Genomic DNA, 26707 nt, shown 5'->3' on the forward strand with positions numbered 1-26707 from the left:
CAACCCCCTGTAATGCAGGAATCTTAACTAAAGCATCCATGACAGATGGCCATCCAACCTCTGCTTAAAAACCTCCAAGGGAAGGAGAGTCCACCACCTTCTGAAGTCTGCTCCACTGTTGAATAGCTGTTACCACCAGGAAATTCTTCCTGATGTTTAGTCCTGGTAACTTGAAGTGAGCGAAGGATGTGAAAAGCAAACCTTAGCTTTAATCAACAAGGCATATAAAGCTTTGGGCTAAGGAATCGCCTATTTGACCAAATTCTGTGGGTTAAACCACTGAGCCTAGGACTTGCCGATCAGAAGGTCGGCGGTTCAAATCCTCACAATGGGGTGAGCTCCCGTTGCTCGCTCTCTGCTCCTGCCAACCTAGCAGTTCGAAAGCACGTCAAAGTGCGAGTAGATAAATAGGTACTGCTCTGGTGGGAAGGTAAACGGCATTTCCGTGCACTGCTCTGGTTCGCCAGAAGTGGCTTAGTCATGCTGGCCACATGACCCGGAAGCTGTACACCAGCTCCCTTGGCCAATAAAGCAAGATGAGCAACCCCAGAGTCGACCACGACTGGACCTCATGGTCAGGGGTCCCTTTATTTTTACCTGACAGCTGCAGAGCTCACTATTGTGTCGATCAAAGTCAAGAAGACCAATTATTACGTTACAATTCGTAAGGGCAAGCAGGTTCAAGCACCTCACGAGCAAACAAGGGCTAATCCCCTGCCCAAACTGGTTTTCCTTCACATGGAGCTGGAAGGCAGTATCGGTTCTCAGGAGACGGGCAGCTCCCTCTCAAAGTGTGTCCCCGCCAGCGAGTTAGGAAATACATTTCCCAGAAGCCCTAGCGACACCGCTTCCTTTTGTGGGCAGCTTGCAAAGACCCGCTTGACTTTAGCCTGGGAGCAAAAGTTACCCGGCGCGCGTGTTTTTCCTTTTTCTAAAAGCATGGCGGCGGCGGCGGCGGCGAGGATCCTGGTCTTGCCCTCTCCCCGCTGCCTGTGGGACGAGCCGGTCCAAGTGAAAGTCGAGGGTCTGGGGCCGCTGCAGGAGGTGACGCTGCGAGCATCCTTGGTGGACGAGAGCGGCGAGCTTTTCCAGTCGCTCGCCTACTACCGGGCGGGCAGCAGCGGCGAGCTGGACCTCAGCCGCTCGGCGTCGCTGGGCGGCAGCTACTCCGGAGTGGAGCCCATGGGGTTGCTGTGGTCGCTGGCATCCCAGACGCCCTTCAAACGCCTGGCCAAGAGGGACGTCCTCAGCCCTTTCCGCGTCACCTACGAGGTGCTGGACGGGCGCGGAGTCTCCGGGCGGCTCCTCGGCGAGTGCTGCAGCGAGAGGAGCTTTCTGGCCGACGGCGTGGAGAGGATCCCGGTGCGAGAAGGCAGGCTCCGAGCCACGCTCTTCGTGCCACCCGGTGAGCTTCATTCATCCCCCCCCCCCAGGGTCACGAGGTTGCCACGCTCCTCGGATGAGCATTGAATGGCTCACCTCGGAAGCGCGGGCACTTCCCTTCCTGCCCATACATAATCGACGGAGAGAGCCTCGACCAGCTTTGGGAGTTCATAGGATGGTTGAGTTGGATCCCAAGGGTCATGCACTAATCCTGCCCACAGCCGCCTCTGGGTGGGCTCGAACCAACAACCTTCTGGTTAACAGTCAGATGCACTAACCCACTGTGCCACCCTATCTTGAGGCTTTGGACTTCTTTCCCAGATGTTGTGAGGATGGTGGGGAGGGAGACTGCCAAGTTCCACAGGTTCCTAATCTCTGCTCTACCCAATAGATTTATTAAATTTTATTTGGGCATTTGTAGCCCACTGCTCTTGAGTTGCACAATACCATACTCTGATCATAAGCCCATTTTTTATGAGTAAATCCCTTTTCTAGGCCCTGGACTGTTCCCAGGACTCATCGATTTGTATGGAAGTGGAGGAGGTCTTGTGGAATACAGAGCCAGTCTTCTGGCAAGCCGAGGTTTTGCTACACTGGCTGTTGCTTACATGCACTTTGAGGATTTGCCAACTTTCCCAGAGTTCTTTGAAGTGGACTATTTTGGTGAGGCTCTAGAGTTCTTGCGGAAACAGCAGCAGGTAAGAGGCTTGCTAGAATCGCAGTTCTTTGGTGCTGTGTGCTGCCTGTTTTATTTAATTTAATGCATTTATGCCAAAAGGCTCCCAGAGAGGCTTAAAAGAGATCAAGTACTAAGAGGGCTCCAAGTTCACCATTTAAAAATACAAGACACATGAGGAAAAAGGAGCAGGAGGGAAGAGGTAAAATCCAGCTCAAGCAGAAGTTCTCGCAAGTTATAGTTCTTACGACACATTTATTTATTTCAACACTTAATATACTGTCTTCAGTAGATGCCTGCCTATGCAGATTATGGTTGGCTAGATTATGGTTAGATTATGGTTGGTTAGATTATGGTTGGCAGTTATATGCCCCTTTCAGTTTCCAATTCTCTTAAGAGCAGGGGGAGTGCTTTTTTCTTCATTACCGCGTAGTGCTAAATCTTTCTGACCAGCAGGCTTTTTAAAAGGGGATAAAACTGACAAACATGGAGCTGACGGCAGTCCTTATCCAACTGTTGTTTCAGGTGAGAGCTACAGCGATTGGAGTCCTAGGACTTTCCAAAGGAGCAGATCTTGCCCTTGCTCTAGCTACGTTTTGGCCAGGTATCAGAGCGGCAGTCAGCATTTCTGGCTCAGGTGTTAATACTTTTACCCCCCTGCGAGTGAAGGGGCTCACTATTCCTGCCTTTCCATGGGACCCGGCGAAGGTTAAGGACACCGGTGATCCCGGAGTTGTGGATTTCTCAGAAATCATGGCCGATCCCAAAGACCCAGCTACCTGGCATTGCCGCATCCCTGTGGAGACATCCCTAGCCAACTTCCTTTTTCTGTCAGGGCAGGATGACAAAAACTGGCCGAGTGAGTCGTTTTGTCGAGAAGCCGTTGGACACCTCAGGCGGAGTGGGCGCCGTGCGGAGTTCTATTGCTACCCCGGGGCAGGGCACCTCTTAGAGCCCCCCTATCTGCCTCTGTGCTATTCCTCATTTCACAGGGCACTGGGATTTCTCGTGGTCTGGGGAGGAAAATGGAGAGAACATGCAAAAGCACAGGAAGATGCCTGGCAAAGGATACTGGCTTTTTTCAGACAACACTTGCTGGATTCCACCGTTAAAAGTAATCTGTAGATTGTGGTTTTGTACATGTGTGAAGGAGCTGGTTCGCATCCCACTTGATGCGATCCCACTTGATGTGTGCATCCCACTTGAGATGTCGAGAACAGGTGCGACGCCTACCTGTTCAGCCATGAATAGTTCGCTAGTAATGTGCTACAGACCTCAGCCAAGGCAATTGGTGAAAGCACATTTCCCTCAATGGCTCTTCTGGAAACTGACTGTGGCAGTTATATGCCCCTTTCAGTTTCCGATTCTCTTATGAGCAGGGGGAGTGCTTTTTTCTTCATTACCACGTAGCGATACTATGAGCACTTTGTCAGGATATAAGTGTAATGAGTGTTCTCTATTTGGCTTCATCTTAGAACTCAGATTTGAAATAACTTGTCATTTTGCAGCCAAACAAAGGCATGACAAGTTTACCAGCGCACTAGTGCCCTGGTCATGTGGCAGAGAAAGGTCATACCTAGCACACCTGCAGGGGTGTATCCTCCCTTCACCTGGCCACTTCATTTCCTCCTGTCTCATGCCATCAAAAAGGTCTTTGAAAGAAATCAATCTCTTTACTCATATCAAGCCAGACCTTCTTGTGAACCCTACCACTTAGCAAAATTTTGAGAAAGCCTGTTAAATTTACACACCTGTTGCTTTCCTTACATCTTAATACATTTATTATATTTCAGATCAACCTTAATTAAGTAATCAGTACATCAATATGCATTTAGCATCCATACACCTTGTTGGTACCTGGTAAGAGAAAGGCTTGACAGAGAGATCTGTTCAGCAAAAGGGAGTGGTGATAATGCAATGCATTATTGCTGGCTGAGGCTCGATGAGAAAATTTTCCTGATATGACAATAAAAAAGTCAATAGAATAAATGGTGCAGAGGATGGCATTTGGTAGGGCACGTTAATAGTGCAATCTGATACCTGTCTTCTCAGAAGTAAGCCCTATGGAGTTCAATTAGATGTATTCCCAGATAAGTATGTATTCGATTGGAGTCTAGGAATACAAAACAGTAGCAAATCTAGAAAATCATTTTAGGAGAAAAGTGAACAACACCGATAAACGGAGAAGTCATCAAACTATGGTACAAATTACCAACAATAAACATGATTTCCTCTTGTTTCAGTGTAATCGTTTGTTTTAGAAATAAATAAAGAGTAACTACACTGCCGAGACTATTTATAAAGCTAACAGAAGGCTAGTGTGGTGTAATGGCTGGTTTGGGATCATGGACTTTATGGCACCCTGTTTTAGCCACTGCTACATCTGGAGAATAATATTCCTCTTAACTTTAAGTGAAATCCTATGCATGTCAACTCAGATGTAAGTCTTGGAGGAGGAGTCCAAGAACCTGCACTCCTCCAGATGTTGCTGAACTTCAGCCAGGGGTAATGGGAGCAGGATTGTAATACCTGGAGACCACAGCCAGGTTCTCCACTTCTGGTTTAGCCTGTACTTTGATTTTTTGGCAGAGAAAGTATAATCATGTTTACCATCCACATTTACCAATCCATTTATATGTAGTGCGTGAAAATTGCCGCACTCTTGAATTATGTCACTGTTCTTCCTTTGCTTTGTTCATTAAGCAATTTGTAATGATAACGTTTCTTTATATGTAATTAAAAGTGGAAAGAGCTGTCTCCACAGGGATTTTGTGAAGTTTAATGTGATATTGCTGCTTCTGAAAGATTTTTGTAAATCCCCTAGAGTTGGGGTGTGTGTATAATGAGAGAGTATAAATAAAGAATCTAAAACTATGTTCAGAGAGCTTTTTTATATATATAGCATGCATTACCCCTGTGAATGTTTTTAACACTGTATAAATGTTGAACCCTTCTTTTCTGATTCCTCCGAAGCGTATGGGAAATTGCAGATTAAACATTAACTTGAAACTGAGTTCCGCCAAGAAGTTTGCTTGCTTAAAACAAAACCATCAGGACCAGTTATTAAACTAACACCCCCTTCCTTTTCCAGTTATATGTAGGAGTATTAAAGTGCATTATTCTTATTCTCTTTAAACTCACACATTTTATATGTCAAAAGTTGACATAGCACCTGCTTTTGACATGAGTACAACATCCTTAGAGGATCCTGCTATGGATTTTAACCAGATCTGGGCCATTCATTCCACTCAAAGTTTTGAACTGATCATCAGCTTGGCCGTTCAAGGAAGTGGCAATGTATGAAATGGCCAGTTTATGCCATTTGCCCTTTCCCTTAAGTGAATGAACTAAAAACACTTCCGCTTGCAAACTGATGTTCTCTCATGTATTTTAAGCTAAAATCTAGGCTTGCCCCAAACACACAGTAGGAGTGAGTTGTTAAATTGCTGGATGTTCACAGGTTGTGTGTGTTTAAAATCTGTTCAAGTATAAAACTAGCAAAGCAGAGAATGGATTTTTCTCCATAGTGTGCTACATTTTGTATATTCATAAAGACTTTTGTGGGAAAAGATTGAAGAACTGTAGTGGTACAGTCTACTCTCCCAGCATAGGACTCTGCTTGTGTCAACCACAACTTAATGTCAATACATGTATCTTGGGTGTATTTAAGGGAAATGAGCACCCATTCAAAAAAATAAGCTGTGAGAAAAAGAATGGCATTTCTTACTCTGAAGAGTCACAAATAAGGTGGAGCTTGGGATGTGTATATAATATCTCACTAGCTCTTTGGCACCAGTCATTTTCTTTAATCAAAAAAAAGAAGGAAGTTAGGAGGGTACCTAACACAGCAGAATACTTGGATTCCTGCCCATCGCTACTGCCTCTCATCTATGCAATGGACATTCTAATGCCTAAGGTAAGATTAATCAAATATTTTAACTCTTTACTAGTGCTGGACATGATTTTCCTTACTGCAGAGGAAACACAATACTTGACAAGCTGAATTTCCACAACACGTAAGTGGCCATGTAAGATTTTTAGTGTAGCAGATTGAGGGGTGTGTATAACCCACCCCTCCAAAAAAACCCCAGAAGCTTTTCTTTTGGGAATTATAGGGAAAGAACTACCTAAATTGTATAGAAATTTATTTACGTATGCTACTACAGCAGCAAGAATGTTACTTGCCCCAAAATGGAAAGAAGCAGAAGTCCCAGCAAATGAAGAATGGATACAAAAACTTATGGAATATGCAGAAATGGCGAAACTTACCGGAAGAATAAGAAATCAAGATAACAAACTTTTTATAAAGGAATGGAAAATGTTTATTGAATATTTACAGATAAATTGTAAATAGATGAAAACATTAGCAGGATTATTGTAATAACCTGCAGTTTTATAAGAGTATATATTTACAGTAGATAATTAAATGAGAAAGTTAAATGAATTTGAATATGTAGAAGATATTAAAAATACATTTAAGGAACCACAGAAAGAGGGGTAAGGAAGTCAAGTTTTGAAATTTTAAATGGATTGTAAAACTAATGAAATGTATAAATAAAAAACTAAAGAAAAAGAAGATTCAGAAACAAGTAAGGGCACCTGACTTTAGAAGAGATGAATTAATTTAAATATATTTTCAAGAGAGTGATATTAGAATATATAATTGTTGATCTAAATGCCATCAAACGCTGCCCAGTATTAATGAAGTCACAAAATATTTCTCATGATCAAAAGTCCAAATTTAGTGAAATATAGAACAGCAAGACCATATGGACGGCAATCTTCTTACCAATGCTCTTCATAAAGACCAAACCAATGGAATGATGGAAGCTACAAATCAATTCAGCCTCATAGACACTGTCCCGTTGCTGCCTTTGGTCACAGTACTATCCTGAGTCATGTATATGTTTTCAGACCATGAGCAAACTTGCAGAAACACGTTCAGGTGCCTACAAATCATTTGAAAATGGATCACATGTCATCTGATAAACCTTGAGCTGGGCGCTCCTTCGAGAAAATCAAAAGAATAAGAACGGATGAAGAATTTGAAATCAGTGACGAGAAAGTGACCAGGTGTAGTGGCATGACAGAAATGTGGTATTTGTTACGGGTCACATGGATGCTTGTTCTGAAATTAATACTTCAATGGAGAATATAACAAAATGCATACTATATAATTAGTGACCAACACAAGAAAGCCACTGATGGAAGGAATCGGTGTGACTTAAAGAACTCAATGCTAATTAGATTAAGTGCTTTTGAAGAGAATTCTCAATTAAGGAACATGGTCAATAACAGCTAATATTGAAATGACAAAGGAAGATGGAAATGGAAGCTATGAGACAGAAGTGTGTAATTAAATATTTTTATAGGTGATATTAATAATCACAGCTTTTTTTTGGGGGGGGGGAAGTATCCAAATATTTTTACAATAGTAATGTTTCTGGACCAGAGTAAGGAAGACTCAGTCATAGTTCTGTATTTTTTTTCCCTGTACAATGATAGGAATTTCAGATATCTTTATTTTTAACTAGGGGGAATGGTCAATCTATCCTTCTACTGAAATGACTAATATTTTGTTTTTTGATGTAAGTACCCAAGTTGCACAATTAATTCAGCAACATTTGTTTTCTGTAAAGGTTGAAACCTTTCCATTCTACCTGCTCTCTGTGAAGGTCATCCAGGCTCGACACATACCTTCAAGAGACCTATGTGAGTGAGTTGTTAAATCCATTGCATTGCATTTATCTTGAGTTTTTTGGGAGTCCAGAACCTCTATAACAAGAATGTACACTGTCCTGCATCTCTTTCAGTATGTTGTCTTTTGAAGGTTCTTCAAGGTGCTGGATGGAAGACTGGGAAACCTGTATTTTCCGAGAAAAGCCTACAAAACCCTATTATTACCTAATGATAATAAAGCACCAAACAATGATTATTGATGCGGTTTTGTTTTGCTCTAGGGACTTCTTCTGATTGTTATGTGAGCCTTCGGCTGCCATCAGCTTCAAATAAACAAATGATGACGAAAGTAATCTCAAACGCCAGTAATCCTGTTTGGAATGAAAGCTTCCATTTCTTTATACAGCCTGAGGTCAAGGTAGGCAGCTATTAAACTAGAATACTTTTGGTAATTGGTTTCTGTGAATTTGAAGTGTGTGGTAAATGGAAAGCAAGCATTCAGTGCTGAGGCCTCACACATTTAAGGTTTCAAGGGCAGAATTTCAAAAGCAGAGAACATTCTGGAGATGTGCTTTCTGGCTTAAGAGATATCCGTTACGTTTTGTGGGACTGGCATGTTCTGGAAGAAATGGCCACTCCTTAAAATAACATACAATTGGAAAGTCTGCCCTATCCTCAACAGCATGCTGTGAAATGGAGTTATATGCCTTCTCTCATGCCTTTCCTATTTGTGCTCAGAATGTGCTGGAACTGAAGCTCTACGATGAAGACATGGTCACCAAAGATGATCTCATCTTCATGGTTGCCTACGATGTTGCTAAAGTGAGACCAGGGGAAACTATTTGTGAAGACTTACTTTTGAACCGTCAGGTGAGAATTGACACAACATATCCTTTATTTATGTATTTGGGGCCTTTATCACCAAAAGGTCCCAGAGCCAGTTACACAATAGTAAAAAAAAATATAGTGCAGCATATGAATAGTATTAATTAGGAAGACAGCTGAAATTGCATCATCTTTATCTTCCATTCATTTTAATTTACCTTATTCGTTTTCTGGGTGGCCTGCAGTGAGGGAGAGTAATCTGAACTGATAGCTTAATCTAGGCACATAGGAAGCTGCCTTATACAGAGTCAGACAATTGGTCCATCTAGCTCAGTATTAGCTTCACTTTTGCATGCAAAAAAAAATGAGTTACAACCCTTTCTTACTTAATTAGAGGGCAGTAATTAGGAAAACTGTACAGTTTTATGACACTGCTATGACACATGCAGCTAGTGTCAATCATGATAATTTTCTTCCCTTTCCAAAAATGCATTTCATAAGCTGCTTCATTTTGAGTTGCTGAAAAGCAGTCTTTGGCTACTCTTCTACCTTAGTTCTGGGAACAGTTGTTCAAGTGGAGTTTTCTGTGAGGGTTTGCCTTGGAGGGTTGTATCACTTGGCCTATTTGACAGACAGAAGCATCCAGTGGGAAAAAGGGGCTGAGGCAGTGAGCAAGTATAATTTATTCAGGCTAGCGTACAATTAAAACAGTTGTTCCCTCAGGTAACAAGTGGTAAACTCTGTGTGGGCTGGGCTCAGAGCTAACAATGCCATTGTTTCTTTTTCGTTCTTTCCTCTATAGGGACCAGAGAGCCTTGAAGTAGAATTCAAGATGGAGAGCATGTGAGTGAATTGCTCTGATTATAAAATGGAGTTAATAGACATCATCTCAGTTGGAAGCAATCAATCAATCAATCAATCAATCAATCAATAGCTGGGCTCATCCACCCTTCTAATATAAATTTTTTTATTTCTATGTGTTTGCAGTTTGACATACTATTAGAACGCAGGAACATAGGGAGCCACCTAATACCAAGTCCGGTTAGATCAGTGGCTCTGCACCTGCCCACACACACAGCTTGTCTGCACAGTATTTTTTTCTTCAGCTTCTGTCACAGTGTCAAAACCACTCACAAAGTATAATTTTTAAGTTCTTGCTGAGGTGTTGTGTACGCCTGGTTGGATTGCAAGTTATGAAGGCCTAGTCTATTACGTTAAACAGCAAATGCTCATTCTCCCGAGGGATGAATAAAACTCAACGGATGAATGTATTGGAAGGTTGATTCAAAATTAGGTTTCAGGATATTTAACTACGTGTTAAAAATGTAACATGCATTTTGTTGCTGAATGTTTTTATATTTTTCCCAGATGTGGGGGCTTTGAGAGCATTGCTACTAATGGCATCCTTACGGTAAGACCCATTATTAACTACAATCAGCATCTTTCTTATATTCTTCTTCTTAAAATTGTAATTTATTACCCGCCCTTCACTCCAGGGTCCCAGGGCAGGTTGCAATAATTAAAATAACTGAAGCATGAAACCACTGAGGGGGGTTTGGATTACAGTGGTACCTCTGGTTACAAACTTAATTCATTCCGGAGGTCTGTTCTTAACCTGAAACCATTCTTAACCTGAGGTACCACTTTAGCTAATGGGGCCTCCCGCTGCCGCCGTGCGATTTCTGTTCTCATCCTGAGGTAAAGTTCTTAACCCGAGGTACCTCTTCCGGGTTAACGGAGTCTGTAACCCGAAGTCTCTGTAACCTGAGGTGTTTGTAACCCAAGGTACCACTGTACTTTGTCAGCAGTATGCTGATGACACACATCTCCACTTTTCCTTTACATCTTCCATTTGCCCCTGAAAGGGCAGGTAATGGGGGGGGGGGATACTTTTGGATCCATTGCTGTTGCTAGAGATTGCCTCAGTGGCATGGGCTGCGGAAGGCTTACTGTATATACCTCAACTGTAGGGGGTTATTGTTTTTATTTGCCATTATGGTATGTATTTTTGTGTTTTGTAAACTGCCCTGCAATCTTCAGATGAAACAACAACAACCAACAACCACAACTTAAAATTACAGAAATAAGGAGGTTCCTATATGAGCAACATAGCTGCAAAAGAGAAACTATCTGTATGCTGTACTGTTCTTTGTTAAATGTCTGAGGGTGGATCTAAACACAGCGGAAAACCCCCGCTGTAAGTCAGAAATTAGATCGTTTTAACAAAAGAAAAAGAATTCTATGGAAAGCTGTGTTTTAAAATTGCCTGCTCTCTGGCGCCATCTGATGTTGCATGTTTATTGCGCATTCAAATCATTGTTTCTTTACTAATGTAGCTGAGTCCTGAGATAGACATTCCAAGCAAATAATTAATTGTGAAACGGTCCTGCACTGTGGAATAAATGGAAATACTTTAGCAGAGCAACAGAGCCTTTGAAGATCAGGAAAAAATAGTCCTGGGCAGATCACAGTCTTTTCAACCTCCATTACATGTCTTTATAAAGTGGGAATTATGTATGACACAGACCTTTTCCAAGTTCAGTGATGAAAAGGAATTTTGCACATAAAAAATGCTGTGATTATATAAAGTCTTATGATTATTTTTTAATGAAAGTACACCTTAAAGAAACTGTGGGAGGGCAGGTTTTGGAGCAGACTGCAGGTGTTGGTAGAAGTTTTGAACAAGAGCAGGAAGATTTGCAGGCCTAGTTATGGAGTAGAGGTGGCCTGAATTCTAGGGTTGCCATAAAAATCAGGACAACCAGAAACTTGTTGAGCTTTTTTTTTTTTTAAAAGGAAAACCTGAAACTTTGGACTTTGTTTTGCTAAGTGTGCCTCACATTGTGAGCCAAGCAGAAAGAGCATGGAGATTATTAATGAACAGTGCCACACAGAATAGAGCCAAACAGAAATAATACGGAAAACATTAACCAATGTAGTTGCTTATAACCTGTCATGTTTGATTCTAGGTTAAAATTTAAAAGAAAAATACTGGAATCTTCCAGGATCAGAACAGGCAAAAGGAACATTATAGGTTACGTTTGGATGGCAAACTCCATGTTTTGAAGTTCTGTTTTGTTTTTTACTAGAACATTAAGGTCTACTAACAAGATGCAAGTACAAGACAGTGGAGATGGTGTGGGTGCGTGTGGGGGGAGGCAACATAGAATTAAGGAACAAACTGTCCCTGAGCATAGGTTCAGCCCAGGAATTTGTTTTCAGTACCAGAACTGAGCACAAACATCCGAGTCACACAGTAATCATTATTGAACATTATTCATCTTGGCAACCTAATTTAGAAGTGGAGAAAAGCCTTTTTGGAGCTGTAATTGTTAAATGATTGGGAATCAGAAACCCTTGGTTATGTGCTGCAAACCATTTAGAGATATACCTTTTTATCTTTTACCTACCTTCCATCCGCCACCTACTCCTTAAGACTCCCCTTAAAAGGAGTTACTGTTGTTATTTAGATCATTTGTATACCACTTAACATATAAGGTATGTTTAAGCAGTATGCAACCAATTAAAAGAACCCATGCATATTACAAAGATATGACATAAAATCACCAATGGAATGCACCAATAAATATATACTGATGTTAGTACTGAAACTGAGTACTAATGGTAACCCCTTCTCCTTCTAACATGCCTCCTGAACACCTCTTAGCTCTCACCCAGAATTCCACCTTGGCTCTGACTCAGGGACCAAACAAATGGAACCCTGAAATCTCTCAGAGCAAAGCAGGTCCACTGAGTACTCTTGTGTTTATGGTCAGGCACCAAGATCTGATGGAGTTTCCTTAGGTTGCCCACAGCTGTGTCCTCTTCAGAAATAACTCTGCACACCCCACACACCCAGGACTCAGCTACACAGCTGCAAATAAAACGTTTTAAACAATAATTTATTATTTATACCCTGCCCATCTGGCTGGATTTCCCCAGCCACTCCAGGTGGCTTCCAACAAAAGATGTGTTGTAAAGTGCAATATACACATGTGACACTAGATGACGACAGTGAGCTATGCAAAATTCAATGTAATTTTCAAAACGTTTGAAAACAAAGCATTTTCACAGTGGGGTTTTTTATATGTGTGTAGATTCCACCCCTCTGTTTCAGACTACAGCAGGCTTAGTGAATTCAACCTTCTATGATTGTTATGTTTTCTTCCCAGGCCCGTGAGGTTTCACGTTTAGATGTTAAGATGGACAAGTGGAAGAATGAGGAGTGTTTGAAAAGTGAGTCCCATTCTTGTGAATTTGTTAAGTAGACAACCAAAGAGTGATCTCCACTGAAGCCTCTTTTCAATTGTAAGGCGTAACTGTAATGGTAGTTTTCGTAAATGCAATTGCTGCTGTATCTCTCTTGCTTATACAGTGGTACCTCGGGTTAAGAACTTAATTCATTCCGGAGGTCTGTTCTTAACCTGAAACTGTTCTTAACCTGAAGCACCACTTTAGCTAATGGAGCCTCCCGCTGCTGCCGCGCCGCCGGAGTACGATTTCTGTTCTCATCCTGAAGCAAAGTTCTTAACCCGAGGTACTATTTCTGGGTTAGCGGAGTCTGTAACCTGAAGCGTATGTAACCCGAGGTACCACTGTAATGCCATGACATGCTGCACACAACTGCAAAGTACAGTAAAAGTGGGATGGTCAACTCTCTCTGTGTGTGTGTGTGTGTAGGGAGAACAGAGGGTATCAGTTTGTCTGTCAAACAGGAACACTTGTTCAAAAACAAAATGACTAGAAGAGCATGACAGTGAATTCCACCATTTGTTTTCAGCCTGTCTTGTACCATTTTGTTGCATTGTTTAAAATTATTTTCATATGAAAGCCAGTGTGGTATAACAGTTAAGAGTGTCGAACTAGGACCTGAGAGACCAGGGTTCAAATCTGCACTGAGCCAAGAAGCTCACTGAGTGAACTTGGGCCATTCATTATATCTCAGTCTTGTTGTGAGGACAAATTGGGGTTGCAGGCAGGGACAAACCATGTACACTGCTTTGAGCTCCATGGGGGAAAGGATATACAGTAAAGTAGTACTGTATATTCTTCAGTACACCTTTGTACTGAAGAAGGGAGGTAAAGAAATATTTTAACTAAAATAATTCTTTCTCCTAGACAATAAAAATATTGAACTTGTGGTGAAGGAATCCTTTGAAGAAGCACAGGCGATCACCCAGGAGTCAGAAAGCTTCACATTTCACTGTGTGAAGAACTGGGAGCCAAAACTGGAGGCCAGTATGAAGGTAACACTTTGCTTACCAAGGACAGCTTTCCTCAGTGTACCTGCAGGGGCCAGATTAACTAATGCACTAAAGGACTATTACAGAGTAGCTTGCTGAGAAATTGGACCCCTGGTGTGCTTTAATAAATAAAGAACCTATCCACATAATGCTGACTCAAAAACTCTGCATACACTATGCAAAAGAATTAAATATCATTATTCTCCCCCTTTTCTCTTCCTCCTCTCTCTCCCCCCAACCTCACAATGCTCATGACAGCAGTGTTTCACACAGAATGTAATTGACCTGTAGAAAGGACTCCATGAATTGAAATAGAGATGTTATATGTACCTTTGTTATACATGAATATCTTTTAATAAAAACATTTTTTAATGTCCTTGCTGGCAGAGTGTGCTTTTCCTGTTCTCCTATATAGTAAGGGCCAAACAGTGAGGGATTCATATGTAGAACAGGCAGCAGTGTTGAAAGCAGTCAGTATCTAGAGCCTCAAATGTGTCTCATTTTGCTTCCTTTGCGATGTGTTCTAGAGTATGTTTACATTCTTGTAATTCGTTTTAGAGTAATTCCTTTGTGGGGAAATGGCTTGGAGACGCTGCTACTGATTGTCCAGGTGTGCTGCTGAAATCCCTCCCTGCAGGAGAGGAAACAAAAGTAGCCTTGCCTTTATCAAAGGTATGTGGCTTCATCTTTATCATAGAATAATTTAATTGTAGAGTTGGAAACGACCAGAGTAGTCCTCTAATTCAACCCTCTGCAATGCAGAAATATTTTGCCCAACCCATGACCCTAAGTTTAAGAGTTTCATAATCTACCAACTGAACTGCTCTGTCAAGTTTCAAGTGTGATAGAAGTAATTTCTTGGCACAGAAGAGAAGAAGGAAGTAGTTCTTTGCCAATAAAACCACACATTAGTTCTGAAATTTATCAGGGGATTTGTAAATTCATTGTTCCTTTCAAAGAATGTTATCCTTGTGTCCATATCAGGATTTAATTGTTTGTATTTTAGATTACTAAGTTTGAATGTTTTCGCCCTTGTCAAAGCTCTACTTTGTGTTCCATATCCAGAACTTTTATAAACAGAAAACAGTCTAGTGGCTAAGAAATAATCTTTCAGTTACCTAGATTTTAGGATGGTGTATGCCTCTTCCACTGCTCTTAAGAGACCCACAAGTGCCATGCTTGGAAATGTTTATGAAAATGAAACCCTGGGATTGGTAATAAACCATCTACGGTGTTATATTTATGAACATTACACAGTGCATTTGCTTAGCATCCTAACATAGGTAAACTCAACATCTTCATTTTCAGGATGCAGAATTGGAGCTGCAGCTCCAGGTCAATGACTGGTGAGAAATTATTATTTATTATTATATTAAAATCAAATCAAATAAGAAATTCTTGTCTGTTCAGCTTGACTCTGTATAGTGGTAAAAACTTCCAGCTCAGTCCAGCAAATCACATACTCATGCACTTCACTTTAAGAAAGCCCAATATTTAGTTGGAACAAATACTATTCATATCATCTCCTTCTACATCCGTCAGAGACTATCCAATGTTCTCTCTAGGAATGACGGTGATGAGAGATGCAGAGTCTGTTCCTTTGTTACCTTCATTTTTGGCACATTTTAGTCCTTGTCTGAGTACCAGGCCACCTTCATGTTTTAAAATCTCACAACAATGATAAAACACACACAAAAAATCTACTGCACTAGGTTCTCGGTTTCAAATTACATAACTGCACAACACTGCTTTCTACCTCCGTATATCAGATGACAAAGGGAGGTGCATTTCTTTCTTTTTATTCCAGTTTAGGAGATTTAGATGTGCGTTTGGGATGTGATCTCTGTGGGGCTGAGCAGGACTTCCTGTCTAAGCGCAAGAATGTGGTTGCCAGTGCTCTAAAAAAGGTTCTTCTGCTGGAGCAGGAGCTGCAAGGACATGAGGTACATGTGTTTCATTTTGTGACCCAAAGCTACTCATGTTAGTACGAAAATATATAAATAGAACTAAAGCAGTTTATTTAGTGTGGGTATTGCAGAGAAGCTGTTTTGTTGAGAAAAATCAACTGCAGCAATGCATTGTTGAAGGAAAATACAGTCAACAGACAAAGAGGACCCACAAAAAATCAGATGCTCTTAAATGCATTTTCTCTGATAGACATCCCCTGAGGAGAAAAAAAAGGGTAAGCTTCAAATGTGTACTTTTTGTAATAAATATCCTTTTATTCTTTGAACTGGTGTTCTTTCTCCCCCTCCACCCCCTGGAAAGAAAGTATTACGGCCTACTGACATTGGATACAGGTTATGTGGGATGGCTTATTGATGGCTAAGAAAGAAAATATTAATTACAATTTATCTCTCCAGTTTCCCACCCGTGTGGGTTAAGCAGAGCATTAAAATCCCATCCTTCATAATGAAAATAGAAGCTTTGGAACTAGGTTGAGGAGCCTTTCCTTTTCTGAGCAATTCCCCTTGGTTTCCCTCTCTATAAAAGAGTCAGGCAACAAACAGCTTACAAAGTAAGCTTAACAGTCTTGCACTGGACCACGGCAATGATAGTAGGAAAACTATGCAGGACAAAATTCTTCTAGGTTTCAAAATATATGTTTGATTAGCGCACACAGACATGCATCTGCATCGAAGGTGAGGAAAGGAGTGAGAGAGAGGCGGTAGGAAGGAGAAAGAATTAAAAATCTATTGTTTCATCCCATCGCAGGAAACAGGGGAAATGACATCACACAGAGCTCTCTCTGCACCATTTACAGTGGACGCTCGGGTTGCGAATGTGATCCGTGTGGGAGGCACGTTTGCAACCCGCAGCGTCCGCAGCCTGCAGCGCCGTGTCTGCGCACACGCAGGTTGCAATTCGGTGCTTCTGCGCATGTGCAAAGCGCTGAAACCCGGAAGTAACCTGTTCCGGTACTTCCGGGTTTCGGCGCTTCTGTATCCCAAAAACGCTCAACCTGAAGCATCTATAACCCGAGGTATGACTGTATATTCCTATGATATGGACCTGCCTATCTAGCAATACAGCTCTGTGGTCGCTTACCCCTAGACTTACTAATATTTAGATATTTGACTGGTAATCCCGAACAAGTTAGGCACAGTTATTTCCTGTTTACTCCATCCTGTTTGTGCCACAGGTCCCAGTGATCGCTGTCATGGCAACAGGAGGAGGAGCCAGAGCAATGTCAGCTTTTTATGGACACCTCTCTGCCCTTCAGAAGCTGAATCTTCTAGACTGCGTGACATACCTCTCTGGAGCATCTGGCGCAACATGGTAATGTGAATTAGCATTGTGAAAAATAGCAGCTGCTGGAGAGGCCCGGTCAGATTTGAGGTTGCTGCACATGTGGAAGGGTTTAAAAAAAAAATTTATCGCCAACAGTAGCTTCAATAACAACTTCTGTCTGATGGCAAATGTCAGCTTCAGGCAGAGAAACAATTGTACAGTACAGTGGTACCTTGGTTCTCGAACTTAATCCGTTCTGGGAGTCCGTTCGACTCCTGAAACAGTTCAAAAATCAAGCTGTGGATTCCGATTGGCTACAGGAGCTTCCTGCACTCAATCAGAAGCCGCAGAAGCCTCATCAGATGTTCGGCTTCCAAAAAAGTTTGCAAAGTGGAACACTCACTTCCAGGTTTGCGGCATTCAGGAGCCAAAACATCCAAGTACCAAGGCGTTTGAGAACCAAGGTAGGACTGTATTAGGCACCATGGTGCAGGGTTGGGGAAAGCGTTCATCCCTCTCCCTGTGTGCCATAGTCCCAAACCTGACTAGGCCCTCCCCCGGTTTCTTTTTAAAGCATCCCTTCCAAATCGAACATGTAATCTACATTCATGTAATCTACAATATACTTTTGGGCCCTATACATATGAGGGTAGATTTTGTGAGTGTAATTTACAAGGCAGTTTAAATTATAGTGTTGCCTTGTTCTGAAGGTGTTATTTTTTCTGTAGGACAATGAGAAGTTTGTATGAAGATGCTGACTGGTCTCAAAAGGACCTGATGGGTCCAATCCACAGAGCACAGGAATATATTGCTAGGAGCAAGTCAAGTGCTTTCTCCTTGGAGGCCCTACAGCGCTATGATGTGGAGCTAAGGCAGAGAGCTCGAGAGGGGCACTCGGTTTATTTTACTGATGTATGGTCCCTTATAATTGACCGCCTGTTCCATGACGAGGTATGTGTTCCAAAGACCCTCTTACCCTAAGGATGTTAAGTGTCTTCATCTTTCCTTCCAGACATTGCTTAGACAGACGGAGACCCCCCAAGGCCCAGGCAACCCCCAGGAGGTATAATGACACCTGACAACGTGTTATGGGATTGAAATTGGCCACAACTTCATTAAATTCTCAGATGTAGGAAGACCTTGGCTTAGGCATTGGGCATTTATCCCTCCCAGTCCCCAGCCAGGGATCTGGGGAACATCAGGGTTATCCAAAGTGTGGGGGGATTGGGCTGACTCTGGAGAACGTCTGTTCAAGCAGAGAGCCCGCCCCCCCCCATTTTGCCGCGTCGTAGCAGAGAGCACTGACAACTCATTGGTATATGGCCAGTGCCTTGTCTTTAACGGGGAACCCTGGGATCGCCACTGCAGGGGTGTGTGTCACTGCTTCACCCCCCCCCATTGAGGGAAGATAGACTAAAGGATTCCACCCAAGGCCTACAAACCGCCAAAGTTGTGACGTTTTGCTATGGCGAAGGTGAAACCTGCCAATGCAGGGAAATTCCTTCCCGGTCCCTCAATGGCGACCATCTAGGACCGCAGCAGTGCCTGCATAGCTGTAAAGAAGAAGGTTAAACTGCGAAAGAAGGCATAAATTGAGGGAGGGCAGGGTCGGGAAGTTCAGGAGCCGACAGGACCAACAGGTAAGTTACACCCTCTATTGTGAGTGTGGGCGGTCCTAACTCTACCTGGCCAATTCCCTTGGCAACGCGCCCCCCCCCAGCCAGAATTGGCTGATTGACGAGGCTAGGTGGGAACCTCCAGGTATCCAGCTTGGGGGGGGGGCGGCGAAGCCAACTACCTTGCTGGGGGTCTAGTAGTCCCTGGGGGGGCTGCGCGCGACCACGCAAAAAGCTGTCCCCCGGTTAATGCAGGGAGCGGTCATTCTAGCTCTTGGGCACTAGCAGATGGTCTGGTGAGGTGGCAGCACTCACCTGACCTCCAGTCAATTGCGTTGTTGTTTCTTACTGGGAACTAGAGGGTGAGCAGGCTGTGCTCCCAGTCAGAGGCAGTATGCTTTTGAATACCAGATGCTAGAAACCAGAGGAGCGGAGAGTGTGCTTGTGCTTGGGTCCTGCTTGTGGGTTTCTCAGAGGCATCTGGTTGGCCACTGTGAGAACAGGATGCTGGACTAGATGGGCCATTGACCCGATCCAGCGGGGCTGTTGTTATGGTGGTTGCTGAGGTGCAAATGCACCAGTGGAGCCAATCCACCACTCCTGCCGGTGTATTTGCACTATGTTGACCTTGCCACCACCTGGCCGCTCCCTCTTTACCACTCGGTAAGCAGCCGCAACATGACTCAACAGAGGTCAGGTGAGGGCCACAACCCAACCATGCTGTCTGCTGCTTGGTTTGGAAGCATCTGTTGCTTCATAATTTATTTTCTGCCTTTGAATTTCTTCTTGTTTTCTTTGTGTTTCATTGCATCATTTCCTCTTAGCAAAGTGATAGCAAACTTTCTAGTCAGCAACAGGCTGTGACTCAGGGGCAGAATCCATTGCCTATCTACCTGGCCCTCAATGTCAAGAAAGACACCCAGAGCACTTGTGAATTTAAAGGTAAGCAATTCAACAATGGTATGGTGTCTTTTAGTAGAACCACCTGAAATCTTGAAACCATGTCAGGGGGCTTCAGTGTGTATGTAGTTCAGAACTGCAGCCAAAATGAAGACTTACTCAAAGTAGGCCCACTGAAATGAATGAATGTGACTAAGTTAGGTCCATTCATTTCAATGGTTCTGCTCTGTACAAACCTTTCCTGAATTTCACCCAAAGAGAGCAATTCTGTCTTCATCATTCTCCTCTCAAACTTCCTCCTGATTTTAGGCATTGGGGTATATTTTTCTCCACTTCTCTTCTCTGATTCTGCTTATAGAATGGTGTGAATTCTCCCCATATGAGGTTGGATTTTCTAAGTACGGGGCCTTCATTTGCCCAGAGGATTTTGGAAGTGATTTCTTCATGGGACGACTAATAAACAAGAGACCAGAGTCTCGGATCTGCTATTTGGAAGGTGACTTAATTTTGATTTGAGGAAAGTTATCTTTTGGTGAGAAAAATTGCCAAACTGAGTCCCAATCTTGCCAAATTCAATATTAGTATTACCATAGTAAGTGTAGCTTGTTATCAAAAATCTGTAACTCTCTCTTGAGCATTGAGCTGATACAGTGCCGTAGATGTGGGAAATTCTAAAACATGCAAGAAGAAAAAACAGCTCAGACCCTCCCCTGTATTCTCCTTCCTTTTCTATCTAACTATGTTGTACAATCACACACACACACACACACACACACACACACACAGAGCACACACAGAGGGAGCCCTGCTTCCTCCTGCTCTCCATCCTCCACAGGGTCTATATCTGACAGTAGATGTTTCTTCATTTTTTCCCTGCTAGTTAATGGGCTGCCTCTGCAAGACAGCTGCCTGCCTGAACCATCCTCTAAATCAGAGCTTTCCAAACTGTGTGTTGCAACACGTTTGTGTGTTGGCTGCAGTGTGTAGGTGTGTTGCACGAATGCTCCCCATGCTCTTCCCAGAGCTGGAAGGGGATTAGTTTAACCTCTGGTTTTCTAGTAAAATTGAATGTGTCATGAAATGATGCATGTCTAAAAAGTGTGTCACCAATATGAAAAGTTTGGAAAGCTCTGCTCTAAATGAAGCAGGAGACCTCCAGATTAGCTGCTGCAGAGTTCCACAGAATCATAGCATTGTAAGAGTTCTCAAAACCCATCTAGTCCAACTTACAAGTGATGCAGAAAACCCTTTAAGCCAGCCTTTCAAAAACTGATCCTTTGGAAGTTCAGTCCCTTAATTTCTCAGCTAAATGCTGCTTCCAGCTGATTGCAGAGTAGCAAAGCCTTAGCTGCACCAAAAAGTACAAGTGTGGAAAGAACATGTAGGAAGTAGTGGCCTGTTGAAATTGTAGCAAAAACCTTCCACCAAATAATCCTGCATATTGCAGGCCTGTTTGCTTTTTATTAGACTTATAACTCCTATCTTGAAAGCACAAAGTAGGTAACAGCTGAAGGCAAAGGTCCACCAAGATACTATCACCTAACTAGTCCAAATCTCTCATTTCATATCAGCTCAGCACCATCTAAGTCAGAGGTTTCCAAATGTTTGGGGGTTGCAAACCCCTTGGTTCCATAAATACATCCCCAGTGCCCCCTATGCTTTAAAAAGCATTATTCAAAATAGCAGTTTGCATGACCCATTAAGGAAGATTACCAAACAACAAAATTCAAAACAGTAACAAAAAATTACACATTTATTCAAAATCCAACTAAAACTACTTAGCTTAATTAATTCAACAAAATTGATGAAACTCATCCAGTGATACCAACTTTTCAAAGTCTGATAGTCATGTACACTTCTGCCACTCCCTTGCCTCTTATTGACACCCTAGGTAACCCCACTGCCCCCCAGTGGGTAGTACTGCCCCTTTTGGCAATCACTTATCTAAGAAATAGTGCCAGTAAAAGGATGGGGAATGGGGAGAGAACAGGGCTGCCAGATCTGCTCTCATTTTCATGTCCAAAGCTCACACAGATGTAGGGATTTCTGGGGCTGTAGTAAGATTTGAATTTAAATACATCAACCTACTTCACAGAAACTGAAAAACAAGCAGGGCTGATCCATGCTTCTTTAATTAGCATCCAGATAACCAGGTGAGTTCTTAGGGATTGAGAATGACAAAGAGAGGTGCTGAAAGTCTTCATTTTGAATATTACATTTACAGGCATTTGGAGTAACATATTTTCCTTGAATTTGAAGGATGTTCACCACTTATACAAATCCTGGCAGTGGCCTTTCCCAGACCAAGAAAAGGATGAAGGTAAGAAGTGGCCTGGGTAATTTCTGTTAGTTCAGTGGCATTTTTTCAACAGAGAAGGAACTAAAGAATAAAATGCATCACTGTGCAGATACAGCAGAGAATCTGCAAAGCAGATGATCATAATCTGAACATTGTAGCTAATTTGTGGGTTTTACCCATCCATCTCTGTGGGGTTGTTTTTCACACATATACCTGATTTCTCTGCCTGACTTACTAGGAAAGCACATGCTACTTTAAATGGTTTTGATTACATTTAAAGTCTTTGGCTGCAATCCATAGAAATGTGTGTGTTAGTGTGATTGTGCAGGTGTGCATGTCACATCTAATGCACAAAGCATTGCTGCAAGTGTGAAATACATTGAGTGCAAACAAATGGACTATCTGGATTGGATGTAAGAGTAGATCAGAACCATAATTTCTATTCTAACCATTTATTTATTTATTTATTTATTTATTTTTAAGCTCAGAATCCGCCTTCTTCAGAAGCTATGCCATCTGCCCAGGTTCTGTGTGGCAGCATAAAAAAGGGAGGTTTGATTGCACATAAAAGATGTCCAAACCTCACAAATGACTACTTTGACCAGTAAACAGCTAGTGCACATAGTGTTGTTGTTAGTTTTTGAGCATCAGAGTTTAGAATCTCTCATAGTATGTGCTTTTTGCTGTTCTTCAAGATAAAGGCAACAGGGCTTCTATAAATCAGCTCTCTCTATGTCACACAGCTTGTTTCATTCCACCAATGAACAGATCCAGCATCTTCAATGGAATTCTGACCAGTCGGCCAATAGGAGAAAAGAAACCTAACTTTCTGAGAGGTCTCCAGCTACACAAGGACTATTACCAACATGAAACATTCTCCATGTGGCAAGGTAAATAAATCAGCACATGAAATGGGGAGGAACCCAGTCAAACCCTTCCTGCACTATAAATGTTCACCAAGTTTTGTCATGTAAGTCACCACCTTGCTACAATATCCTTGTAGGAAACATATGTATGTATGTATTATACTTATTAAATTTCTTAGTCTCTTTATCTTGCCCAAGAGAACCCAAAGTACCGGTAACTTACAACCAAATTATGTACAAATACGGTCATGCTAGATGAAATACGGTACTTGTTTTCTCGGCATTAGTACTAGTGATTAATCAGTCAAATAAAGCCTTGACACAGTACGCAGTACAGTTTAGTTTGGATAGACCGCTGAAGGTGCTTGTTTTCTGATTAATGCTAAGACTAACAAGACATAAAGCAGCCCATCAAAAACGAAGATAAGTTTTGTTTTTTCAGTATTTCATTGGTGTATATTAGATAAGCATGTCCTGTATGATCACAATAGCAAGAAATACTTGCCTTGCAGACAGTAAATTGGACCAGTGCCCCAACTCTCTTACACCTCAGGAAAAAGAGCTATTCTTGGTTGATGCTGGATATTTCATCAATACCAGTTGCCCTCCATTGATAAGAAAGGAAAGGAATGTGGATGTTATCTTATCACTCGACTACAATCTGTTGGAGACCAGGTTTAATGTAAGATTATTCTTATTTTATCTTTGGACTAGAGAATGTTTTGGGGCATACAAATTGTTCATAAAGAAATCCTTATTCCTGTATGCTAGCCTAAGAGGGTTAGATTAAATATTAAGCTAAGCATGCTGTAGAGTAGCTCCCAAGTTAAACATGGAAGTCTTCCTGTGATCCAATTATAAAGTGAGTTTCATTCTGTATATGGTGATGCGAGTTGCATGAAACCAGTTTCTGCGTTTAAACATAGGAAGCTGCCTTATACTGAGTCAGGCCATTGGTTCATCTAGCTCATAGGTAGGCAAACTAAGGCCCGGGGGCCAGATCCGGCCCAATCGCCTTATAAATCCGGCCTGTGGACGGACCAGGAATCAGCATGTTTTTACCTGAGTAGAATGTGTGCTTTTATTTAAAATGCATCTCTGGGTTATTTGTGGGGCATAGGAATTCATTCATTTCCCCCCAAAATATAGTCTGGCCCCCCACAAGGTCTGAGGGACAGTGGACCGGCCCCCTGCTGAAAAAGTTTGCTGACCCCTGATCTAGCTCAATATTGTCTTCACTGACTTTCAGACTGGGATCTTCCCCAGCCCTACCCAGGGATGTCAAGGATGGAATCTGGGACTTTATGCATGCAAAGCAGATCCTCTGCCAATGACCTACAAAATATAAGCACCTATATAATGTGCATCCATCCATAGGGAATTCATGTCAGCACCATGGATTCCTAGATGTACCTGACTGAGAAGGGGGGAAATGGTCTGTTTTTCTTCATGCATTTTGTTCTCTCTAAATGACTAAATTTACCTGAACAGCAAAGCAGTCGCTTTCTCCTCTATAGCTTTAGTTAGGTTTGACAATAGTAGATGAGGACTGTTGGGGGGGGGGGAATGGCCTTAGTTTTGCTATTTAAACTTTAGTTTTCCTCTTCGTTCTGCAGTCTATAGAACAGATGGGCAACTACTGTTTGGACCAGGATATTCCTTTTCCTGAAATTGCACTGACTGAAGAAGACAGGGAGAATCCAAAGGAATGCTACATTTTTGAGGACAAAGAGAACCCAGAAGCTCCAATCATACTTCACTTCCCACTAGTGAACAACTCTTTTAGGGAGTATAAAGAACCTGGTTAGTATTGAACGTTTTGGTCACGTTCTATGAGACAGGGGACCAAGTAGCAAAGAAGCCACTGCCTAACCATAAAATTGTAGAGTTGGAAGGGACCCTGAGGATCATCTAGTCCAACCCCCAACAATGCAGGGATTAATATGCAGCTGTCCCATATGGGGATCAAACCTTCAACCTTGTCATTGTTAGCACCATGCTCCAACCAAATGAGCTACCCAGGCCCTCTTGCTAAGTGGTGTAGGAACAGTATTTCCAAAGGACAGGACATTCATCACTGCCTCCCACAAGGCCTGTACAGTACCTATCAATACAGAGCTTCAAGCAATGCTTTCCCTCTCTGATGTTCCCCCAGCTTTTCATTGAGGATTCTTGCCACAATAACTGTTTTCAAGTCAGAGTGGTAGCAGCTTGTCTCCATTGTTATATTACAAACAGGGAAAAGAGAAGGACAAATATACTGGTCTTTAAATGGAAGAATTTGATAGCCCAAACAGAGAATTTAAGTATACTTAAGGCTACAGAAATCCATGGGGTTCAGCATGCTAAAAACATTCTGTTAGATTGCAGCCAGTGCCTTTTCACATGTCAGACTTAAACCATAGCGCTACAAGTGGGAACATTCTATAGTCCCTTTTTTGTTTGGCACGTAGTCGTTTTCAAATCTACCTTCAGGTAGCATATATAAGAAACAGGTCTGTCAATTTTGAACTGTGTGATCAGACAGTCAATAAAATAACAAGCTGGGCTCTCACATGTAAAAAAGAGAATACATTAGGTTATGTGCTACAGTGTGCAAACAGGTAACGATTAGTCCTGTAAGACGTGCAGCAAGCCTTGCATCACAATCCTATGCATGTCTACTCAGAAGTAAGCCCCACTGAGTTCAATAGGGCTTACTCTGTGGTAAGTGTGTAGAGTGTTACAGCCTGGGTAAGTGTGTACAGGATTATAGGGAGACTTAATTCCAAGCAAACATGCATAGATTGCACTGCTGCTGTTATAAATAATGTCACTGACAACCCAAATCACATATAGCCCATTAAACTATTTTATCCTTCACCCCACCCCTCTGATGAAATATCAATCAAGATAGAAAAACATGTTTTTGTGTGCATCCATAAGAGAGAGTCCATGTTTGGTCATGCATTTGGAATGTCCGAAATATGGCCAACTTGTGCTCTGCAAAGTCTTTATTGCTAGATTGTGCTGAATATATCATATGTAATAGACTCCAGGTTGTATTCTATAATAGACAGACAGCTATCTGGAGAATAGAGTGACTCTCAACAATACAGAATTTGGGCATCCTCGTCATAGAGGGATACTGTTTTACAGACACAGTGTTAACCCAATCTCTTCCTCTCCCCCCCGCCCCCCCCCGTACTATCCATTTTTGGCAACCTTTGTGCAGGAATTAGGCGAACTTCTGCAGACACGGCTAAGGGAGAGGTGGATTTTACTAGTTTAAACTCACCATACAGAATGACAAATTTGACTTACACCGAGGAGGAATTCAACAAACTTATAAACCTGAGTGACTATAACATTCAAAATAACAGGGAACTGATTTTGCAAGCTTTGCAGACAGCAGTGGAAAGGAGAAAAGCCAGCAGGAAACAAAAACAGCTACAATCAACATGAATCAAATCAGGTGGGATTTTTCAATTCAGTCCCCATTTTCAGTGAATGGTGAACCTTCATTGCTTTGCCATGGCATTTCACACTTTGAGATGTATATTATTAGGCCCGCCCTAATACTGTGATTGTAAGCAGTTTTAAACTGCTTTGTTGTTGTTGTTTAGTCGTTTAGTCGTGACCGACTCTTCGTGACCCCATGGACCAGAGCACGCCAGGCACTCCTGTCTTCCACTGCCTCCTGCAGTTTGGTCAGACTCATGTTTGTAGCTTTGAGAACGCTGTCCAACCATCTCATCCTCTGTCGTCCCCTTCTTCTTGTGCCCTCAATCTTTCCCAACATCAGGGTCTTTTCCAGGGAGTCTTCTCTTCTCATGAGGTGGCCAGAGTATTGGAGCCTCAGCTTCACGATCTGTCCTTCCAGTGAGCACTCAGGGCTAATTTCCTTAAGAATGGATACGTTTGATCTTCTTGCAGTCCATGGGACTCTCAAGAGTCTCCTCCAGCACCATAATTCAAAAGCATCAATTCTTTGGCGATCAGCCTTCTTT

The 26707-nt window shown here is 42.3% G+C and overlaps 1 protein-coding gene across 4 annotated transcripts; it reads left to right on the top strand.

The window, feature by feature from the left end:
* Window positions 1-1884: 1884 nt before the first annotated feature.
* LOC128411249 (cytosolic phospholipase A2 delta-like) lies at window positions 1885-26302 on the top strand. Of its 4 annotated transcripts, none has more exons than XM_053383438.1 (19): window positions 1885-2081; window positions 7699-7771; window positions 8020-8156; window positions 8477-8608; window positions 9366-9406; window positions 9932-9974; window positions 12736-12799; window positions 13682-13809; window positions 14365-14478; window positions 15115-15152; window positions 15614-15749; window positions 16949-17085; window positions 17766-17988; window positions 19478-19595; window positions 19912-20049; window positions 21778-21873; window positions 22596-22742; window positions 23231-23400; window positions 24335-24802. In XM_053383438.1, exons 1-19 carry the CDS (start codon window positions 1992-1994, stop codon window positions 24524-24526), a joined length of 2217 nt encoding a protein of 738 aa, XP_053239413.1. In that variant the 5' UTR covers window positions 1885-1991; the 3' UTR covers window positions 24527-24802. The 4 variants fall into 4 exon arrangements, with proteins under 4 accessions (XP_053239413.1, XP_053239422.1, XP_053239395.1 ...); XM_053383420.1 differs by lacking the exon at window positions 1885-2081 and adding an exon at window positions 25933-26302 and having other exon boundaries at window positions 7562-7771; window positions 24335-24521; XM_053383447.1 differs by lacking the exon at window positions 24335-24802 and having other exon boundaries at window positions 23272-23382.
* Window positions 26303-26707: the final 405 nt, after the last annotated feature.

This window comes from Podarcis raffonei, chromosome 1 (genome assembly GCF_027172205.1).
Source record: "Podarcis raffonei isolate rPodRaf1 chromosome 1, rPodRaf1.pri, whole genome shotgun sequence".
NCBI classification, from domain to species: domain Eukaryota; kingdom Metazoa; phylum Chordata; class Lepidosauria; order Squamata; family Lacertidae; genus Podarcis; species Podarcis raffonei.